This window comes from Pristiophorus japonicus, chromosome 1 (assembly GCF_044704955.1).
Source record: "Pristiophorus japonicus isolate sPriJap1 chromosome 1, sPriJap1.hap1, whole genome shotgun sequence".
In the NCBI taxonomy this organism is placed as follows: domain Eukaryota; kingdom Metazoa; phylum Chordata; class Chondrichthyes; family Pristiophoridae; genus Pristiophorus; species Pristiophorus japonicus.
Genome location: NC_091977.1, coordinates 116,732,413 through 116,751,244, shown reverse-complemented (window position 1 = coordinate 116,751,244; position 18,832 = coordinate 116,732,413). Strand labels below are relative to the sequence as shown.

At 45.0% G+C, this 18,832-nt stretch overlaps 1 protein-coding gene across 2 annotated transcripts in view; it reads left to right on the top strand.

Annotated features, from left to right (window-relative positions):
- Positions 1-584: 584 nt before the first annotated feature.
- Positions 585-18,832, top strand: part of cep78 (centrosomal protein 78) — a 126,369-nt gene continuing 108,121 nt past the window's right edge. Inside the window, exons 1-4 of one of the 2 annotated variants that reach the window (XM_070882609.1) lie at positions 585-694; positions 5,365-5,628; positions 16,826-17,001; positions 18,756-18,828. In XM_070882609.1, coding sequence (XP_070738710.1) covers positions 5,376-5,628; positions 16,826-17,001; positions 18,756-18,828 — 502 coding nt within the window. In that variant the 5' untranslated portion in view covers positions 585-694; positions 5,365-5,375. The other variant, XM_070882600.1, reaches the window with a different exon arrangement.

Genomic DNA, 18,832 nt, shown 5'->3' with positions numbered 1-18,832 from the left:
TGACCAATAACTTTAGAAAAAGGAGAATCGGATGGCCATGAACGGTCCCCACCCCCAGAATCTGATGGCCATGTACGGTCCCCACCCCCAGAATCTGATGGCCATGTACGGTCCCCACCCCCAGAATCTGATGGCCATGTACGGTCCCCACCCCCAGAATCTGATGGCCATGTACGGGCCCCATCTCCCACAATCTGATGGCCATGTACGGTCCCCACCCCCAGAATATGATGGCCATGTACAACTCTAAACGTTTAATGTCACTTGCAAACCCCCTTCAGCTGATTGGCGGGAAGGTGCTGACCAGCAACACTGCAGGTTGGGCTGACTCTCCTGAGACTCCCACCGCCGCTTTGTCGGTTGGGCAGGGGCGATGAGAAGCGTGGGCGCCATGTTGAGAGTGGCGAGCGGGCTGAGCAGAAGCGTGGGCGCCATGTTGAGAGTGGCGAGCGGGCTGAGCAGAAGCGTGGGCGCCATGTTGAGAGTGGCGAGCGGGCTGAGCAGAAGCGTGGGCGCCATGTTGAGAGTGGCGAGCGGGCTGAGCAGAAGCGTGGGCGCCATGTTGAGAGTGGCGGTTGGCCGGACGGTTGGAAACCAAGGAGACGACGCGTGCTGGGAGTGTGCACACGCTGCAGTGGCTCTTGTATCTCCAGGCAGAAAGCGGAGGATTGGAAGTGGTCCCCGGGCACTAACGGTAGGCGAGAGAGTTTCGTGCGATGTAACGAGTTACCGATCGGTTCGCAGCGGAGGGGGAGAGTTTGTTGCTGTAAGAGCGGCGGCGGGGGGCAGCTCGGAGTGGCTGGATTTTTGAGCCGCTGCCACATTCCCTCGGGCATTATAATCTGCAACACAAAGGACCACGGGCACGGCTGTTGTCGGGTAGCACCGACTGCCATCGGTTGACCAGTTGGTGGGCCAGGGTGTGGGGGGAAAACACTCGGTGGGTGGTCACAGGACATGTCCCCTTCCCGAGTCCTGCACGTGCCAAACCGGCTAAGTTCCAACCCCTGGCCGGGCCTCCTCCGCGCTCATCCTGTCCGTGAGACCCAACCTGCTTCCTTGACCCCATTCCCCCTCAATTGCTGTCCACCCGACTTCCCTTCTGGCACCCATGCTAGCTGATAGTGTCCCAGCTTTTGCTGTCAAAATAATGGCGAGGCTATGGCGCTAGCCGTTAGTTATGCGCAAATGATACATCAATTTCAGGCGAGGGCAGAAGCGCGGTTAAAGTCAAATATCCAAAAGTTGCTATCCAAAAGATTTGTCGCTCAGCCGTTAACTTTGTGAAAACGGCATCTCGCAGTTTGGCTCACCTTTGAAATGCATTGAATGGCGTGAAGTTGCTGTATTTGCGTGGTGGACAGGAGCTAAGCTCGCCACAGAAAGATGCATTGTCCATTTCAGTCTAAGTACCCATTTAATTATATGACCATTGTTAATTACTACCAGCCAACCTTCCTGGCACTGGAAATTAATTATTTTAAGTGTAGAGTATCATTCCTTTAGGTTTTAATTGAGTTTTTAAAAAACTTTTCCTTGCTGTCTCTCTTTCTCTCAATCTAAACTTTTTTCCCTTTATTCTTTCTGCACCTGACTTGACATTGAATTCTAATTCAGCCCCTGTACTGTTAATGGCACAATCTGATTAGTTAAATAGATGCACTGTTGCTTGTCCTGTTCACTGAAGTACCAGATACCCAGTTTTCCTTGCTGCACCTTTATCAGCTCGCACTTACAGCAACTTGCCACGCAAAAAATTTAAAAACCTAAACGTGCAAGGGTAAGTCTAACTAATGACAGATGCCGCTAGATGCCCTGCCGTAGCAAAATTTGGCCCATTAAAAATGACTGTCTCTCGGGTACTGTTCCCCCGGGACTGAATTAGAATGGGTGAATTCAATGTCATATTCAAAATCACTGTTTTCACTCCCTTTTCAAAGCCCACCCTCGACCCCTCTGTTTTTTCAAACTACTGTCCGATTTTCAACTTCCCTTACCTTTCCAGAGCCCTCAAACATGTAGTCATTGCCCAAATCCTCACATCTCCCCCCAACTCCATGTTTAAATGTGTTCAATCAGTTATCCACCCTTCTGAAGTATCAAAACGGCCCTAACCAGAATCACAAGTGGCATCCTCTGACTGTGACTCTGGTGCTCTCTCCCTTCGCCTTCTCCTTGATGTCTTTGCAGCCTTTGATACAGTCGACCACATCACCGTCCTCCAACATTTCTCCTCTATTGTCGAGCTAAGTGGCACTGTCCTCGCCAGGTTCCACTCTTCATGTTGGTGTTATATTCCTTTAGTTTGAATGAGCTGCTTTGATGGGAAATATTCAAATTTTGTGATGCAGCCACTGGAGCTCTTCCAAAATGTATGCAGTACAGTGATAATTAAGTTTAGAACCTGTAAACAACTAATTGCATTTATATAGTGCATTTAATCTAGAAAACATCCCAATACACCTGACAAAGAGGAGAGGAAAATAATAAAAAAAACATGACTGAACTATGTTAGGAACCAAAAAGTTTGATTGAACAGATTGAGAAGGTTTTTAAAGATGGAGAGGAAATATGATTTATGAAGGGAACTCTGGTGTGTAGAACAGAGGAGAGGAACATTCTACCACCATGGAGAGGAACATTCTACCACCATAGAGTGCAGGGGAGAATAAGATGAGAGAACTTGGAGACAGGGGAACTAGTTAGAGGAGTAGGCCTTTCAGCCCCTCAAGCTTGTTCCATCATTCAGTTAGATCATGGCTGATCTATACCACAACTCCATTAGACCCTTGAAGACAAGGGCGAGAGTTTTAAATTCAATGCATTGGACAGGGAGCCAGAAATTACTTGACAATTTCACTCTCATAACATTTCAACTTTCTTTTCAACAAATAAACTTATGATTTCAGATTAAAAAGTGACATACTTGTAATCTTCTAACCTGCCGTGGTCTTGATGGCTTAGGCCTGCCAGTTCTTGCAAGGAATGCTTTGTTTCACAGAAGCATATGATTCTATTTAACATTAGCTTTTTTTGTTTCTTAGAGTTCAGCCTGATGGTTGAAACTCTCTCTTAAGGACAAATGGGGCTTTTTTAGGGCACTTCCCCACTATTCAGAGATCAGCGTCCAGGGCCCTGTGCAAGCATTTTCAGAATGCTGCCATTCACAAGCCCCATTAATAATTGTCTTTTTCTCTTTTTTTTTTGAGCAGACAGCTTGCTGACCACATCATTCTCCTGCTGCACCAAGCATCTGAGGACTGATGCAGTATCTCTTCTTTCAACTGCCAATTTGGATGACTGAGTCATCAATCAGAAATTAATTAAATCAAAAGTGCCCTCCTTTTGAAAGGGGCACAAACAATAAATCCAAATTATAAGTAAAACAAAAGGAAACTTATCAAATTGTCCATGTCTACCTTGCACTCCAGTCCCTCCGGTGCTCACCTGTCACAGAAGGCCTCAAGTGTACCAGGAGACATGTGTTGCAGCATCTTTACCACCAAATTCGAGCAAAATCCAGGCAGAGTCCCGGGAGCCCAACTCCTCTGGTGACCAGAAATATTACTAGGGTCAGGCAGACATTATGGCAGCAGAATGAAGTTTTTTTGGCAGGATGAAGCCTTGAGTCAATAATTTATTAAAATTCATTCATGGGGGTCGATGGCAAGACCAGCATTTATTGCCCATCCCTAATTGCCCTTGAGAAGGTGGTGGTGAGTCGCTGTCCTGAACTGCTGAAGTCTGTGTGTGGAAGGTACTCCCACAGTGCTATTAGGGAGGGAGTTCCAGGATTTCAATTCAGCGACGATGAAGGAATGGTGATATATTTCCAAGCCAAGATGGTGTTTAACTTGGAGGGAAACTTGCAGGTGATGGAGTTCCCATGCGCCTGATGCTATTGTCCCTTCTAGGTTTGGAAGGTGCTGCTGAAGAAACCTTGATGAGTTGCTGCAGTGCATCTTGTAGATGGTACACACTGCAGCCATGGTGCAGTGGTGGTGGAGGGAGTGTAAGGTGGTGGACGGGGTGTCAATTGAGCAGGCTGCTTTGTCATGGATGGTGTTGAGCTTCATGAGTGTTGTTGGAGCTGCACTCATCCAGGCAAGTGGAGAGTATTTTCTATCATACTCCTGACTTGTGCCTTGTCGATGGTGGAAAGGCTTTAGGGAGTCGGGGTGAGACAATCATTACAGAATACCGAACCTCTAGTCTGCTCTTGTGGACACATTACAGATGGAGCTGGCCCAGTTAAGTTTCTGGTCAATGGTGACTCCCAGGATGTTAATGGTGGGGGATTTGGATATGGTAATGCTGTTGAATGTTAAGGGGCACTGGTTAAACACTCGCTTGTTGGAGATTGTCATTGCCTGGTACTTGTGTAGCGTGAGTGTTACTTGCAGTTATCAGCCCAAGCCTGAATGTTGTCCATGTCTTGCTGCATGTGGGCATGGACTGCTTCATTATCTGAGGAGTTGCGAATGGTTCTGAACACTGTGCAGTAATCAGTGAACATTCCCACTTCTGACCTTATGATGGAGGGAAGTTTATTGATAAAGCAGCTGAAGATAGTTGGGCCTAGGACACTGCCCTGAGGAACTCTTGCAGCGATGTCCTGGGGCTGTGATGATTGACCTCCAACCACCACAACCATCTTCCTTTGTGTTAGGTATGGCTCCAGCCAGTGCAGAGTTTTGCCCCTGATTCTCATTGACTTCAGTTTTATTAGGGGTCCTTGATGCCACACTCGGTCAGATGCTGCCTTGATGTCAAGTGCAGTCACTCTCACCTCACCTTTGGAATTCAGCTCTTTTGTCCATGTTTGGACCAAGGCTGTACTAAGGTCTGGAGCCGAGTGGTCCTGGCGGAACCCAAACTGAGCATCGGTGAGCAGTTTATTGGTGAGTAAGAGCCACTTGATAGCACTGTCGATTACATCTTTCATCACTTTGCGGATGATTCAGAGTGGACTGATGGGGTGGTAATTGGATGAATGGGATTTGTCCTGCTTTTGTGGATATACCTGGGGAGTTTTCCACATTGTCGGATAGATGCCAGTGTTGTAACTGTACTGGAACAACTTGGCTCGAGTTCTGGATAAGAAAGGTAATAGTCTCGGATCCTTAAGTTTGCAGAAACGTATTACCCTTTTCTATTTATTTACCATGAGATAAATTCTATTTATAGTTTAAAAATAGTTTTTATCATTTGGATGTAAAGCAAACTGTTAAGAAGAGAGATATAGATCTTTAACATTCCTATCTCTTGCGTCACATCAATTTCTTGTTTTTGGTGCTTGGAAGAGTTTGAAGATTCTTGGTTGGAGCTAAAATTAAATTTTTTTTCCTCACTCTTGTCCCAAAGTCTCGCATAAAATGATTGAATCAACCCACTTGCGCCAGCGAGGGCTATTGGATTTTGAATCACATTATGAACACCTGTGTGCTCTACGTGACCTGGTTCCATTAAAGGTGGTGAAGGCAAACTTGAATCAAGGTGTTTTGGATATTAACGGTGATTGGATCAAGCTGTCTGAGTGGGCACCGATTCTCAGCTCCATCAGCATTAACAAGCATTTAGCTTTCCTTGCAGTTAGAAGTTACTACCAGCCTGGTCTTGGAGAAACAGGTAAGATACCAGACTTGTTCAAAGACTTTTGCACCACTAGAGCAGAGGAGAGAAATAATAGTTATGTTCTGTATACACGATATAACTTGGTATATTTTTTCATAGTATTATATAGTATTTACAGCACAGAAACAGGCTATTCGGCCTATGCCAATGTTTATACTTCACACAAGCCTCTTCCCACCTTACTTCATCTCACCCTATCAACAGACCCTGTTATTTGTTTCTTTCTCATGTACCTATCTAACTTCTCCTCAAATGTGCTGGGTAAAGAAGTTTCTCCTGAATTTATTAGTGAGTATGCCCCTAGTTTTGGACTCGCCCACAATTGGAAACATCTTCTACATCTTCCTATTAAATCCCTTCTTAACAACAACAACAACAACAACTTGTATTTATATAGCGCCTTTAACGTAGTGAAACGTCCCATGGCGCTTCACAGGAATGTTATGAGATAAAAAATTGACACCGAGCCGCATAAGTAGAAATTAGCGCAGGTGACCAAAAGCTTGGTCAAAGAAGTATGTTTTAAGAAGCGCCTTGAAGGAGGAAAAAGAGGTAAAGAAGTAAAGAGGTAGCGAGGCAGAGAAGTTTAGGTAGGGAACTCCAGAGCATGGGGTCTCGGCAACAGCAGGTACGGCCACCAGTGATTGAACGATTATAATCAGGGATGCTCAAGAGGGCAGGCATCTTGGGGGTGGGGGAAGGGGGGGGTGCGTTGTGGGGCTGGAGGAGATTACAGAGATATGGAGGGGCAAGGCCATGGAGGGATTTGAAAATAAGGATGAGAATTTTAAAATCGAGGCGTTGCTTAACCAGAAGTCAATGTAGGTCAGCGAGCACTGGGGTAATGGGTGCGCGGGACTTGGTGCGAGTTGGGACACGGCCAGGGTTACGTCGGGTAGAATGTGGGAGATCAGCTCGGAGTGCATTGGGATAGTCAATTCTAGAGGTAACAAAGGCATGGCTGAGGACTTCAGCAGCGGATAAGCTGAGGCAAGGGCGGAGACGGCGGTTACGGAGGTGGAAATAGGCGGTCTTAGCTACGCTGCGGATATGTGATCAAAAGCTCATTTCAGGGTCAAATATGACACCAAGAATGCAAACAGTCTGGTTCAGCCTCAGACAGACGTTGGGGAGAGGGATGGAGTCGGTGGCTATGGAACGGAGTTTGTGTTGGGACAGAAAACAATGAATTCAGTCTTCCCATTATTCAATTGGAGAACATTTCTGCTCATCCAGAACTGGATGTCGGACAAGTAGTCTTGACAATTTCGAGACCGTAAAGTGTTATTGAGGTAGAGCTGAGTGTCAACAGCGTAGATGTGGAAACTGACGCTGTGTTTTCGTGTGATGTCGCCAAGGGGCAACATATAGATGAGAAATAGGAGGGGACCAAGGATAGATCCTTGGGGGACACCAGAGGTAGCGATGTGGGGGCAGGAAGAGAAGCTGTTGTAGGTGATTCTCTGGCTACGATTAGATAGGTAAGAATGGAACCAGGCAAGTGCAGTCCCACCCAGCTGGACGATGGTGGAGAGGCATTGGAAAGGATAGAGTGGTCAACCATGTCAAAGGCTGCAGACAAATCAAGAAGGATGAGGAGGAATAGTTTGCCTTTGTCACAGTCAATAGGAATGTAATTTGTGACTTTGATGAGAGCTATTTCAGTACTGTGGCAGGCTTGGAAACCGGATTGGAAAGATGGGCACGGATTTGGGAGGTGACAGCACGTTTAAGGACTTTGGAGAGGAAAGGGAGGTTGGAGATGAGGCAGTCGCTTTCAAGTACCGAGGGCTCGAGGGTTGGGTTTTTGAGGAGAGAGGTGATGATGGCAGATTTGCAGGCGAGAACACCGTTAACAATGTCAGCTAACATGGGAGCCAGAAAAGGAAGTTGGGTGGTCAGCAGTATGGTAAGAATAGAGTCAAAGGAGCAGGAAGTGGGTCTCAATGACAGGATGAGTTTGGAAAGATGAGGGGAGGTAGGAGAGAAGCTGGAGAAAGATGTGAGGTCGGGGCAAGGGCAAGGGGAATCCTGAGAGAAAGTTTGGCCCGGTGGCTAGGGGAAGGAAGAGAAGAGGCAGAGGTGGCCGAATGGCTGAGGGGGCGGGGGGGGTTGAATGGCTAAACCGGTTGTCTGCCATATCCATTCAAGTCTGCGTCCCTTGGGAGCGAAGATCAGGGCTGTACCAGACGGAATGGCCAGGATGAGAGAGAATAATTGTTTTAACAGGGACTAGGGCATCAAAGATGGTGGTGAGGGTGTGATTGAGCAAATTAGTAGCTGCAGAGATGCCTAAGGCTGGACAGTTGGGAGTTGATAAGTGCAGTTGTAAGAGAGTCAGGAGAGAGTTTTTTCCAGGGGCAGACACAGAAGGAGGTCGGGTCAGGGTTGGAAGGGGGATGTGGGTGGAGAGCGATGCGAGGGAGTAGTCCGAGATGGCCTTATCTGCGATTGACAAGGTCAAGGGGGTGGCCGTGAATATGGGTTGGGGAGTTTACATGGAGGGAGAGATTAAGGGTGGATAGGAGGCTAGTGAACTCCGAGGAGAGAGCATGATGAATTGCGATGGAGGTTGAAATCACCAAGGATGAGAAGTTGTTCGGTGCAGAGCCAGAGGGAGGAAAATAGTGAAGAAATATCGGTAATAAAATCTTTGGTTCTTGGATGGGCAGTAGAGAACGAGAATTTTAAATGAGATCAGAGCCGTGGAATAAAGTGAGATGCTCAGATGAGGAGAAAGTGTCAGAGGAGTAGGAGGACAGACCAAAGTGAGATTTGCTGATGAGAGCCACATCGCCACAACAGCGGTCTGAGCGGGGCAAATGGTGGAAGGCACAGCCAGGCGGGGAGGCTTCACTTAAGGGTAAGGTGTCATCGCCCCTCAACCAGGTTTCCGTCAGGGCCATGATGTCGATGCCATCATTCACGATAAGCTCATGGATGGGAAAATGGCCTTGTTCGCAAGCGAACAGATGTTCTGGAGGGAGATGCAGAGAGAGTTAGTGATGGCTGCCTCACTGCCTGCGTCCACAGGTTCAGCGCTGGGGGTTGATGGGGGGGTGGGGGGGTTGATTTGGACGGGGAGGAGATTGGCAAGATTAGCCCCCAGTTGGCGCGATGGGTGGGAACGTTGACGAGAGAGTAGGATCGGGACAGTTGGGGTTGCTGCTCGTAGGAGTGCCTTGATGTGCCCTTCGTATGATGCCAAAAGAGGCATAGTGGGAAGCTGCGGGCTTATCTAAGAGGGAGTCAAGCCTGGGACAGCGGCAGGAGAGTAGGAAGGTTGAAGAGTAAAGAAGGATTGGGGGGCGGGGATTTGGGAGGGCAGAGTGTCCGAGAGAGGAGAGATGAAAGGCATGATGACGGGAGAACAGTCAGGGAGGGAAAAAGAGAAAATTAAAGAGGGGAAAATGTATTGAATGGCTCGGGTCCCAAGCTGCAGCCAAAGAGCGCACACAAATGGATATGTGGTCGAAACCTGTGGACGTCCCAAACCACTTTACAGCTATGAAGTACTTTTTCTGAAGTGTAGTCACTGTTGTAATGTAGGAAACACAGCTGACAGCTCCCACAAACAGCCATGTGATAATCACCAGATAATCTGTTTTTCGGTGTTGCTTGAGTGATAAATATTAGCCAGGATGCTGGAGAGAACTCCCCAGCTTTTTTGCAAATAGTGGCATGGGATCTTTAAGTCCACCTGAGAGTACAGAGGGGGCCTCAGTTCAATATCTTAACCGAAAGACGCCACCGCCGACAGTGCAACATTCCCTCAGTTATGCACCGGAGTGTCAGCCTAGTTTTTGTGCTCAAGACCCTGGAGTGGCACGTGAACCCACAACCTTCTGACTCAGGTGCTACTACTGAGTCACGCTGATACCTGTAGGCTGCAACATGTTACCTTAAACTTGAAGAATTGAATGGCAGAGTAGAGTCACAGCAGCCTATGAGTACAGTGTAGTCCAGCAGAGCAGCACAGACTTGTACAGTCCTGATGGCATAGGAGTCTAGTAAATCGAATGTGAGCAGAGTTGCAGTCATTGAAAAGAGTACAGTTAATACACAGAACAAGTTGGGTCAGATGATGAACAACGTACTCTGCACAGGAAGCATTAAACTTGTAGCTTGGACTTATAGGTTGAGCCAAATTTGCCCAATATCTGGGGCAGGGATTTTTAAGCAGCAGTGGAGAAGAGGGGGCAGTAAGGATGGAGAATAGCAATGGATGGCCATGTTTCGAGTTGTAAAGGAGAGGAGCTCAGTAGGGAGTACAGTAAGAATAAACAGAGTTCAAGAAGAAGGGATAGTGAAGGAAGATTATGAAAAAAGTTTTGGAAAAGGAAAGTGTGATATATTCACAGAGCACAAGCGCACACAGCTTCCAACATAGCAATCAGCTCTCTCGGAAGCCTCCGGAAACCTGCCTGGTTCTGTTTATTATTAACTATGCAGTTGCAGTACACAATACGTCCACATCCACAGTGTGGAGCTACAAACATTACAAGCTTACAGACATTACACTTCTCCCTCCTTAATGAAGAAGCCATCATAACAAAAGGCAGATAACTATAGGCTGGTTAGTTTAACATCTGTAGTGGGGAAAATGCTTGAAGCTATCATTAAGGAAGAAATAGCGGGACATCTAGATAGGAATAGTGCAATCAAGCAGACGCAACATGGATTCATGAAGGGGAAATCATGTTTAAGTAATTTACTGGAATTCTTTGAGGATATAACGAGCATGGTGGATAGAGGTGTACCGATGGATGTGGTGTATTTAGATTTCCGAAAGGCATTCGATAAGGTGCCACACAAAAGGTTACTGCAGAAGATAAAGGTACGCGGAGTCAGCGGAAATGTATTAGCATGGATAGAGAATTGGCTGGCTAACAGAAAGCAGAGAGACTGGATAAATGGGTCCTTTTCGGGTTGGAAATCGGTGGTGAGTGGTGTGCCACAGGGATCGGTGCTGGGACCACAACTGTTTACAATATACATAGATGACCTGGAGGAGGGGACAGAGTGTAGTGTAACAAAATTTGCAGATGACACAAAGATAAGTGGGGAAGCGGGTTGTGTCGAGGACACAGAGAGGCTGCAAAGAGATTTAGATAGGTTAAGCGAATGGGCTAAGGTTTGGCAGATGGAATATAATGTCGGAAAATGTGAGGTCATCCACCTTGGGGGGGGGGGGGGGGAAACAGTAAAAGGGAATATTATTTGAATGGGGAGAAATTACAACATCTGCGGTGCAGAGGGACCTGGGGGTCCTTGTGCATGAATCCCAAAAAGTTAGTTTGCAGGTACAGCAGGTAATCAGGAAGGCGAATGGAATGTTGGCCTTCATTGCAAGAGGAATGGAGTACAAAAGCAGGGAGGTCCTGCTGCAACTGTACAGGGTATTGGTGAGGCTGCACCTGGAGTACTGCATGCAGTTTTGGTCACCTTACTTAAGGAAGGATATACTAGCCTTGGAGGGGGTACAGAGACGATTCACTAGGCTGATTCCGGAGATGAGGGGGTTACCTTATGATGATAGATTGAGTAGACTGGGTCTTTACTCGTTGGAGTTCAGAAGGATGAGGGGTGATCTTATAGAAACATTTAAAATAATGAAGGGGATAGACACGCTAGAGGCAGAGAGGTTGTTTCCACTAGTCGGGGAGACTAGAACCAGGGGGCACAGCCTCAAAATACGGGGGAGCCAATTTAAAACCGAGTTGAGAAGGAATTTTTTCTCCCAGAGGGTTGTGAATCTGTGGAATTCTCTGCCCAGGGAAGCAGTTGAGGCTAGCCCATTGAATGTATTCAAATCACAGATAGATAGATTTTTAACCAATAAGAGAATTAAGGGTTATGGGGAGCGGGTGGGTAAGTGGAGCTGAGTCCACGGCCAGATCAGCCATGATCTTTTTGAATGGCGGAGCAGGCTCGAGGGGCTAGATGGCCTACTCCTGTTCCTAATTCTTATTAAACCTCATACATAACTTTCATGTTTTACACAACACAGGATATAAACTTATTTTTTTCCATGTTTCCAAATTTAACTTTACCACTTGTTTTCTGTTTTGAAGAGGATACCTTTGCTCTCGAACAGAACCTTCCAAACATGGTGTCGATTTCACACTCATTCGAAGCTCATCCTGAGGAACGTTTTCCTCCACGGAATTTCCTTGATTTTCATTTGAACTCACTCTAACTTTAGGCTCTTTGTTTTCCTGACTCGGACTTAGACTTTAATTCTGATTCTCTCCTGGATTTGTTTCCAGTACATTGCATTGAAGATTTGCTACCGGTGTATCAAAACTATCTGATGAAATAATTGAATCATTCCCACCTTCAACTCCTTTCATGTCTGTTGGTAAAATTTGATCAATATGAACAAACCTAACCTGTCCATGATCAAACATCTTTATCAAATATGTGCGAGGACCACATATCTTCACCACTCTTCCTTTAACCATTTATGGTGATGGTTCTTCCCTCTCACCTTCCGGTTTAATTTCGCACTTCTCTCTATTACTCTACCTCGATCATGATTCTCTGTCTTAATTGTGTCTCTTCTACAGATTGTGCCAAATTTCCTTTTAACAACGAGAATCTGGTTCGAGGCTGTCGTTTGAGAAACAACTCTGCTGGTGTTCTACCAGTAGTTGTATGAGGAGTATTTCAATATGTAATCAAAAAATTAGCCAATTTGTGATCCAATGACAACTGTCGTTTCCTTGGATTTGGATCTAACATTTGTTTTATGAGGGAACATTTTACAATTTGTACAGTGCGCTCTGCTGCACCATTTGAAGCAGGATAGTATGGTGGAACCTTGGTATGTTTCACACCATTTTTGCTCGTGAATTGTGCAAATTCTTCTGAACGAAATTGTGGTCCATTATCTGAAACAATCTCTTCAGGGAGGTCAAATGAAGAAAATAATTTTCGTAAAATGTCCAATGTTTTACTTGTTATTTTCCACATAGGAAACGCCTCAACTCACTTCGAATGGCTATCAATCACAATGAACAATTGTTGTCCTTCTAACTCAGCAAAATCAATATGTAGCCTTTGCCACACACTGGGAGGCCATTTCCATGGCTGTAATGGTACTGGTGTTGGTTGCTTGCTTACCGATTGACATGTCGTACACTGACTCACGATGTACTCTATATCTTGATCAAGACCTGGCCACCATAAATAACTGCGTGCAAAATTTGGTCAAGCACATTCCCAGGTGCTGGTCATGGAGGTCTCCTAATAATTTGGACACCTGAATTTATTTGGTATAACCACTCTTGCACCCCACATAATACAATCTTTATCGACTGATAATTCATTCCTACGAATGAAGAATGGATGTGTATCTTTGTCTGTTACCTGGTTTGGCCATCCATTTGCAATATACTCATATACCTTTGACATCGCTGGGTCACGTTTGGTTGCTCTACCAATCTCTTCAGCTGTGACTGGCAGTTCATCAATGTATGAAAAATAAAACACTTCTTCCCTATCGGGTGTAACTTATGATGGGGAAGGCAATCTAGACATTGCATCAGCATTACTGTGATCAGCTGATCGTCTGTATTCAATATCATGTATATGCTGACAAAATCAAAGCCCATCTCTGCATTTGGGTTGCAGCTAATGTTGGAACTGGGGACTTTGGATGGAGGATTGCTGTTAGGGGCTTATGGTCCGTAACGATGGTAAATTTATGACCATACAAGTATTTGTGAAACTTCTTGACGCCAAAAATTAATGCCAAAGCTTCCCTTTCAATTTGCGCATAATTACTGTCTGGCACTGAGAGTGCGTGAAGCAAAAGCACTTGGTCTCTCCTCCCCACTACGTGATACATGAGAGATCACTACCCCAACTCCGTATGGAGAGGCATCACATGCTAGCCTAATCTTAGATATGTCATAGTGAATTAACATGGTGCTCTCTACCAATTTGCTTTTACACTCCTTGCATGCTGTATCGCATTCTTTTGACCACTTCCAATGGACCTGTTTTTTTAAAAGTTCATTCAGTGGATGTAATACTGTAGCCAAAATTGGTAGTAACTTCCCATAATAGTTCAAAAGACCAAAGAATGAACGAAGTTCAGTGACATTCCTGGAAGTGGGTGCATTTCTGATCGCATTAAAATCTTTCCATGGTTGGATGTAAACCATCTTTGTTCACTCTGTACCCTAAGTACTCCAGTGAGTTTTTAAATAACTCACACTTACGAGCAGACACTCGTACTCTGTGCTTCTCTTGCCGTTTGAGGACTTCATTCAATATGTTATTATGAATTTGTCTATTTGGTGCTGAAATTAGTATGTCATCCAAATAACATACTACCCTTTCAATACCTTGCAAAATCTGGTTCATTGCCCCTTGGAATATGGCAGGGGCAGAAGACACTCCAAACGGTAGCCTATTAAATTGATATAGGCCTAGATGAGTATTTATAGTCAAACATGACTTGGACTCCTCATCTAGTTCAAGCTGTAAGTAGGTATTCGTAAGATCCAGTTTTGAGAAGATCTGACCACCTGTCAGTGTTGTGAACAAATCTTCTATATTCGGCAATGTATTGGGGACATTACCCTCTCGAACCTGGTTTACGGTTACTTCATAATCACCACACGACCTTACCTTACCATCGGACTTGGGTACAACAAAAATGGGTGTAGCCCAATTACATCGATCTATCTTACAAATAATGTTCTCAGTCTCTAGTCTTTTGAGTTCTTGCTCAACTTTCTCCTATAGTACGGAACGTGGTTTGTAGTAAACCGATCTAGTGTCCTTCTGTACCCTGACACTCGCCTTGAAGCCTTGAATCGGACTGCCCGTTTCGCAGAACACCTTCGGATACTTCTTGATAACCTCACCCGTTGATGAAAATCTCGCTTCCACACAGAAAATCTTACTCCAATCCAGCTTCAGTGAGCTCAACCAATTTCTTCCTCGTAAGGCAGACTTGTCTCCTTTCACTATTAGAGGCAAGTTCTGAAATTGATCTTTATATTTCACCGGTACGGTGATACGACCTACCACAGGAATTTTCTCTCTCGAGTAGCCTCGCAGCTCTATCTTGGATTTCTCCAGTTGAAAATCATGCAATTTGTTGCGGTATAGTGACTCCGGTACTACACTCACGGATGCCCCCGTGTCAATTTCCATTGGTATCTTGAATCCAGCAACATCTGTGGATTTTGATACTTTCCGAATCGCTGTCCGTTAATCTTGTGCTCCTGATGACATGCAACTCTAGCATCTCGTCCTGTTGTTGTTCTTCCATGCTATGTAGTCTCTTGGGATTTCTACTCATAGCTTTGAATGCTGGACTCATAGCTTTGGAAGCTGGTTTACCCTTCAATCGGCATGCCTTCGCAAGGTGCCCAGTCTTTCTGCAGCAGAAATACTCTGCCTTCACGTATGGACAACTTTGAGCAATGTGTTGTCGCAGGCACCTATAGCACGACTTCGACACACTTAGAATTTCCAGTTTCTGAGACTTTGTGCCCCCACCATCTTTTACTTGGAACCTGCAGGTGATTTACCTCGGTTGATTGACGACCGTAATTATTATTTAATTCTCGGGAATATTGTTTGTCCATGCCCATTGACCTCGCTGTCTGACACGCAATCTCAAAAGTCAAGTCATCCGTCGTCAGTAACTTCCTTCTGATCGCATCATTTTTCATCCCACAAACAAAACGATCCCTTAATACTCGGTTTTGAAAGTTTACAAAATTACAGTGCATCGATAGCTTTTTTAATGCTACGATGTAATCACTGATACCTTCATCAGCCTTTTGATTCCGAATCCCGAAACGATAGCTTTCAGCAATTTCTAATGGTTTGGGGTTATAGTGCTGCTCTAGCTTCGTTAAAATCTCTTTAAGCGTTGTGTCCTTTGGCTCGTCAAGCACCAGCAGATTTATAAGGATTTCGTATAACGCTGGACCCGCCTCCGATAAGAAGATCGCTTTCTTACGTTCCAACACAGCCCGGATGTGGACTGCATTGTCTGGAACTTCGATTATGTTATTTGCAGTGAAATACATTTCTAGCCGATCCACATACACTTTAAGACGTTCCCAGTCGTGTCAATATTCCCCCAAATGTCTGATTACACCTGCCATTTTAATCTCACCGTGTGCTGTATTTTACCTCGGATTTTTTAGCTTTTTCCCACAGACAGAAACTTCCAAAGTCTCTGTGTCGGCTGGCTGAATCCTTCACCAACAAAATTTAAGCTTTAAATCATCCGAAAAATCCCATCTCAATCGCCAAATGTGATATATTCACATAGCACAAGCACATACAGCTTCCTACAAGTCTCCGGAAATCTGCCTGGTTCTGTTTATTATTAAATATGCAGTTGCAGTACACAATACGTGCACATCCACAGTGTGGAGCTACAAACATTACAAGCTTACAGACATTACAGAAAGATTGACAGATTTTGGAATTTTGCAGCATTGCTTTTTTAGTTATATAAATGGAAACCTGTTTTGGGATAGTTTTATTCAAAGTACTCCTCATTATGTCTCAAATTTATTTAACTTTTTTTTGAAAATGTCAATATTTCTGCTGGTGCAGATCTTTAAATAGGGCCTTGCTCAATGCCTAGATTCTCTGATTATGCTGATTATTGGGCATGTCTTGAACTGGCTTCACAGCAAACAGTAGGAAAGGGAGGAGGGTTGGTCACTGAAATCTTTTAAGGAGAATGCATGCCTTCATTTTAACAGGATTTTAATTTTGAATCCATGGAGGCTGGGTTGCCCAGGGCTCTGGAAACCTGGAAGGTCAAAGGAGAGGAGAATGGCTGGATCCTTGAGGTAAGTGCATTTACAGCACTGCTTGTGGGCCAGTGGAAGCAGGAGTACTTAGCCCGGTCTCCCAAGCTTCTTTAAAGACCCTGTGATCTCTTGCTCGTCCCTCCCTCAATATCCGACTCGCCACACCTACCACGTGATCCCCGAGTGCTCAACGCTGATCACCGATTCCCTCCGTGTAAATATCTGGGCTAATGGGCGTGAGGGCATTTAGATTCAGTTGACGCTAAACTGCTATCCATCTTCTGTTTGTGCATGGCAATCTAAAGAATGCTGTTATTGTCACATTACGGTCGTTTTTGCACGTTACAATAAATGTTTGTGTTTCAGTATTTTTTTCTTGCTTTTTTCTAAAGGAGGTGAAAGATATAAACAGCACTTCAGAAAACGCATACCAGCTATCCGGTCAAAAGACTTTACAATTCAACTCTGCAAGTCAATTAGAGATTGCCTGAGCATTTCCAGTGCTCTAACAACTTTGGAGTTACAAGGATTACCGTTGAGGCATAGAGATCTTACAGCATTAATAAAGGTGAGAAAACATCAGCTGTCGGGCTGCATTACCATGGGGATAAAAACTAAAACGAGTAACATCTGTTAATTACCTGCTGTAGTCTGTTCAAGAGGATTCCTAACCAAAATGATTTACCTGTTGTCTTGATCATAGTATTTTCGAAACCTGCAGCACAGAAGGAGGCCATTTGGCCTGTCGTGCCTATGCTGCCTCTTTGAAAGAGCAGTCGTACTTTGTCCCACATCCCTGCTTTTTGTCCGTAAACCTGTAAGTCCCTCATCTTCAAGTACTTGTCCAGCTCCCTTTTAAAATTATTTATTGAATCAGCTTCCACCACCTTTTCAAGTAGAGTGTTCGAGATCCCGACAGCTCTGAGTGAAAACATTTCTCTTCCTCTCCCTCTAGATCTTTTGCCAATGATTTTGTAACTATGACCTCTGGTTATTGACCTGCTCGCCAGAGGGAATAATTTTTCTCTGTCTACTCTATAAAAACCTCTCATCATCTTGAAAACCTCTATTAGGTCACCTCTTAACCTTCTCTGTTCAAAGGAGGACAGTCTGAATGTTTCAATCTCTCCTCATGACTGAAATCCCTCATCCTTTGTAACATCCTGGTTCCCTGCTTGTATCTTCTCTTCGATCTGTATTGAGTTAGGTGATTTAGGTAAGGCGGGTGATATGGGTGCTACAGAGGCCTCAGTATCCCTGGGTTGGGAAGGCAGAAAACAACTATGTTTTCTATTCCTGATTGCTATCCATTAATTCCTGTTGAAAATGCCTGTGTGTGGATGTCGGATGAAGACATGGTTATACTCAGCTCTGATGTCCTCTATGATTGAATGCCCGTGACACTTACTGTCAAAGCTCACATGTGAATAATAATCCGTTGAGTTCGATACTAGAGAGTGTTTATGGAACCATGCTCCAGGCATGAGTCCATGGTGTGTATTTTAGCCCCATCTCAATGGGTGGGAGAGAGTTGGGGGGTTAAATTGTAAAAAAATGTGAAACCCGGCCCTAACACGCCACAATCGTGCCTGCTTGCAGTTTTATCACATTGGATTTGGGGACAGCCGAGTAACCTGCTCGGCAGAGGCGGGTCAGTGATACTAATATTTAAATGAGGCTGTGTTCCTTAAATTCAAATGGCTCTCAAATTTTAACGGCTGCCGGTCAGCTTTCCCATGGCTCAGAGAATGGATGCGGAAGTTGCCAGCTCTTAACAGGTAGGTATTTTTCCAGCACTGCTTGTGGTCTATGGAGAAGCAGTGCTTCTTCATGCACCTCAAGCAAACTTTCAGCTGCCACCTCTCCTGCTGCCCTGATCTTCTCGATTTCCTGGCCCGTCCCCAGCAGTCTCTGGCTGCTGCCTTGTACTGCAGGCTTTCCCGTCCGGCCAGCTAGCTGCTGGGCAGGAAACAGTATATAAAACGCTAATAAGGCATTGCTGTTAAATTCGGCAGGACCTCAGCCTTCCTAGTATTTCTGGGTTTTCTGGCCGCTGGTATGTACTGCCACTCCCTCCCTGCCTCCCCGTAACTATTGGAGCTCAAATCTTCAAAAAGTGAGCATGTTGCCCAACTAAAATAAAAAGTTGGAACTTAATAACTAGGTTTAACAAATGGTAATTGATGGTTGATTACACAGGATGAATATGAATACTTCTCAAACTTAAGTCTTGCAACGCCAGAATGTTAATCTACTTTGTGTATAATATCCATTCGTGTTTTTTGATGTGTTAATTGTAAATATTGTGTGCAATTCTTTTAGGGCTTATCCAAGACAAAAACACTGCAGAACCTTTCATTAGCTTATTGTCCGATCGGAGATGAAGGACTGGAAAGTAA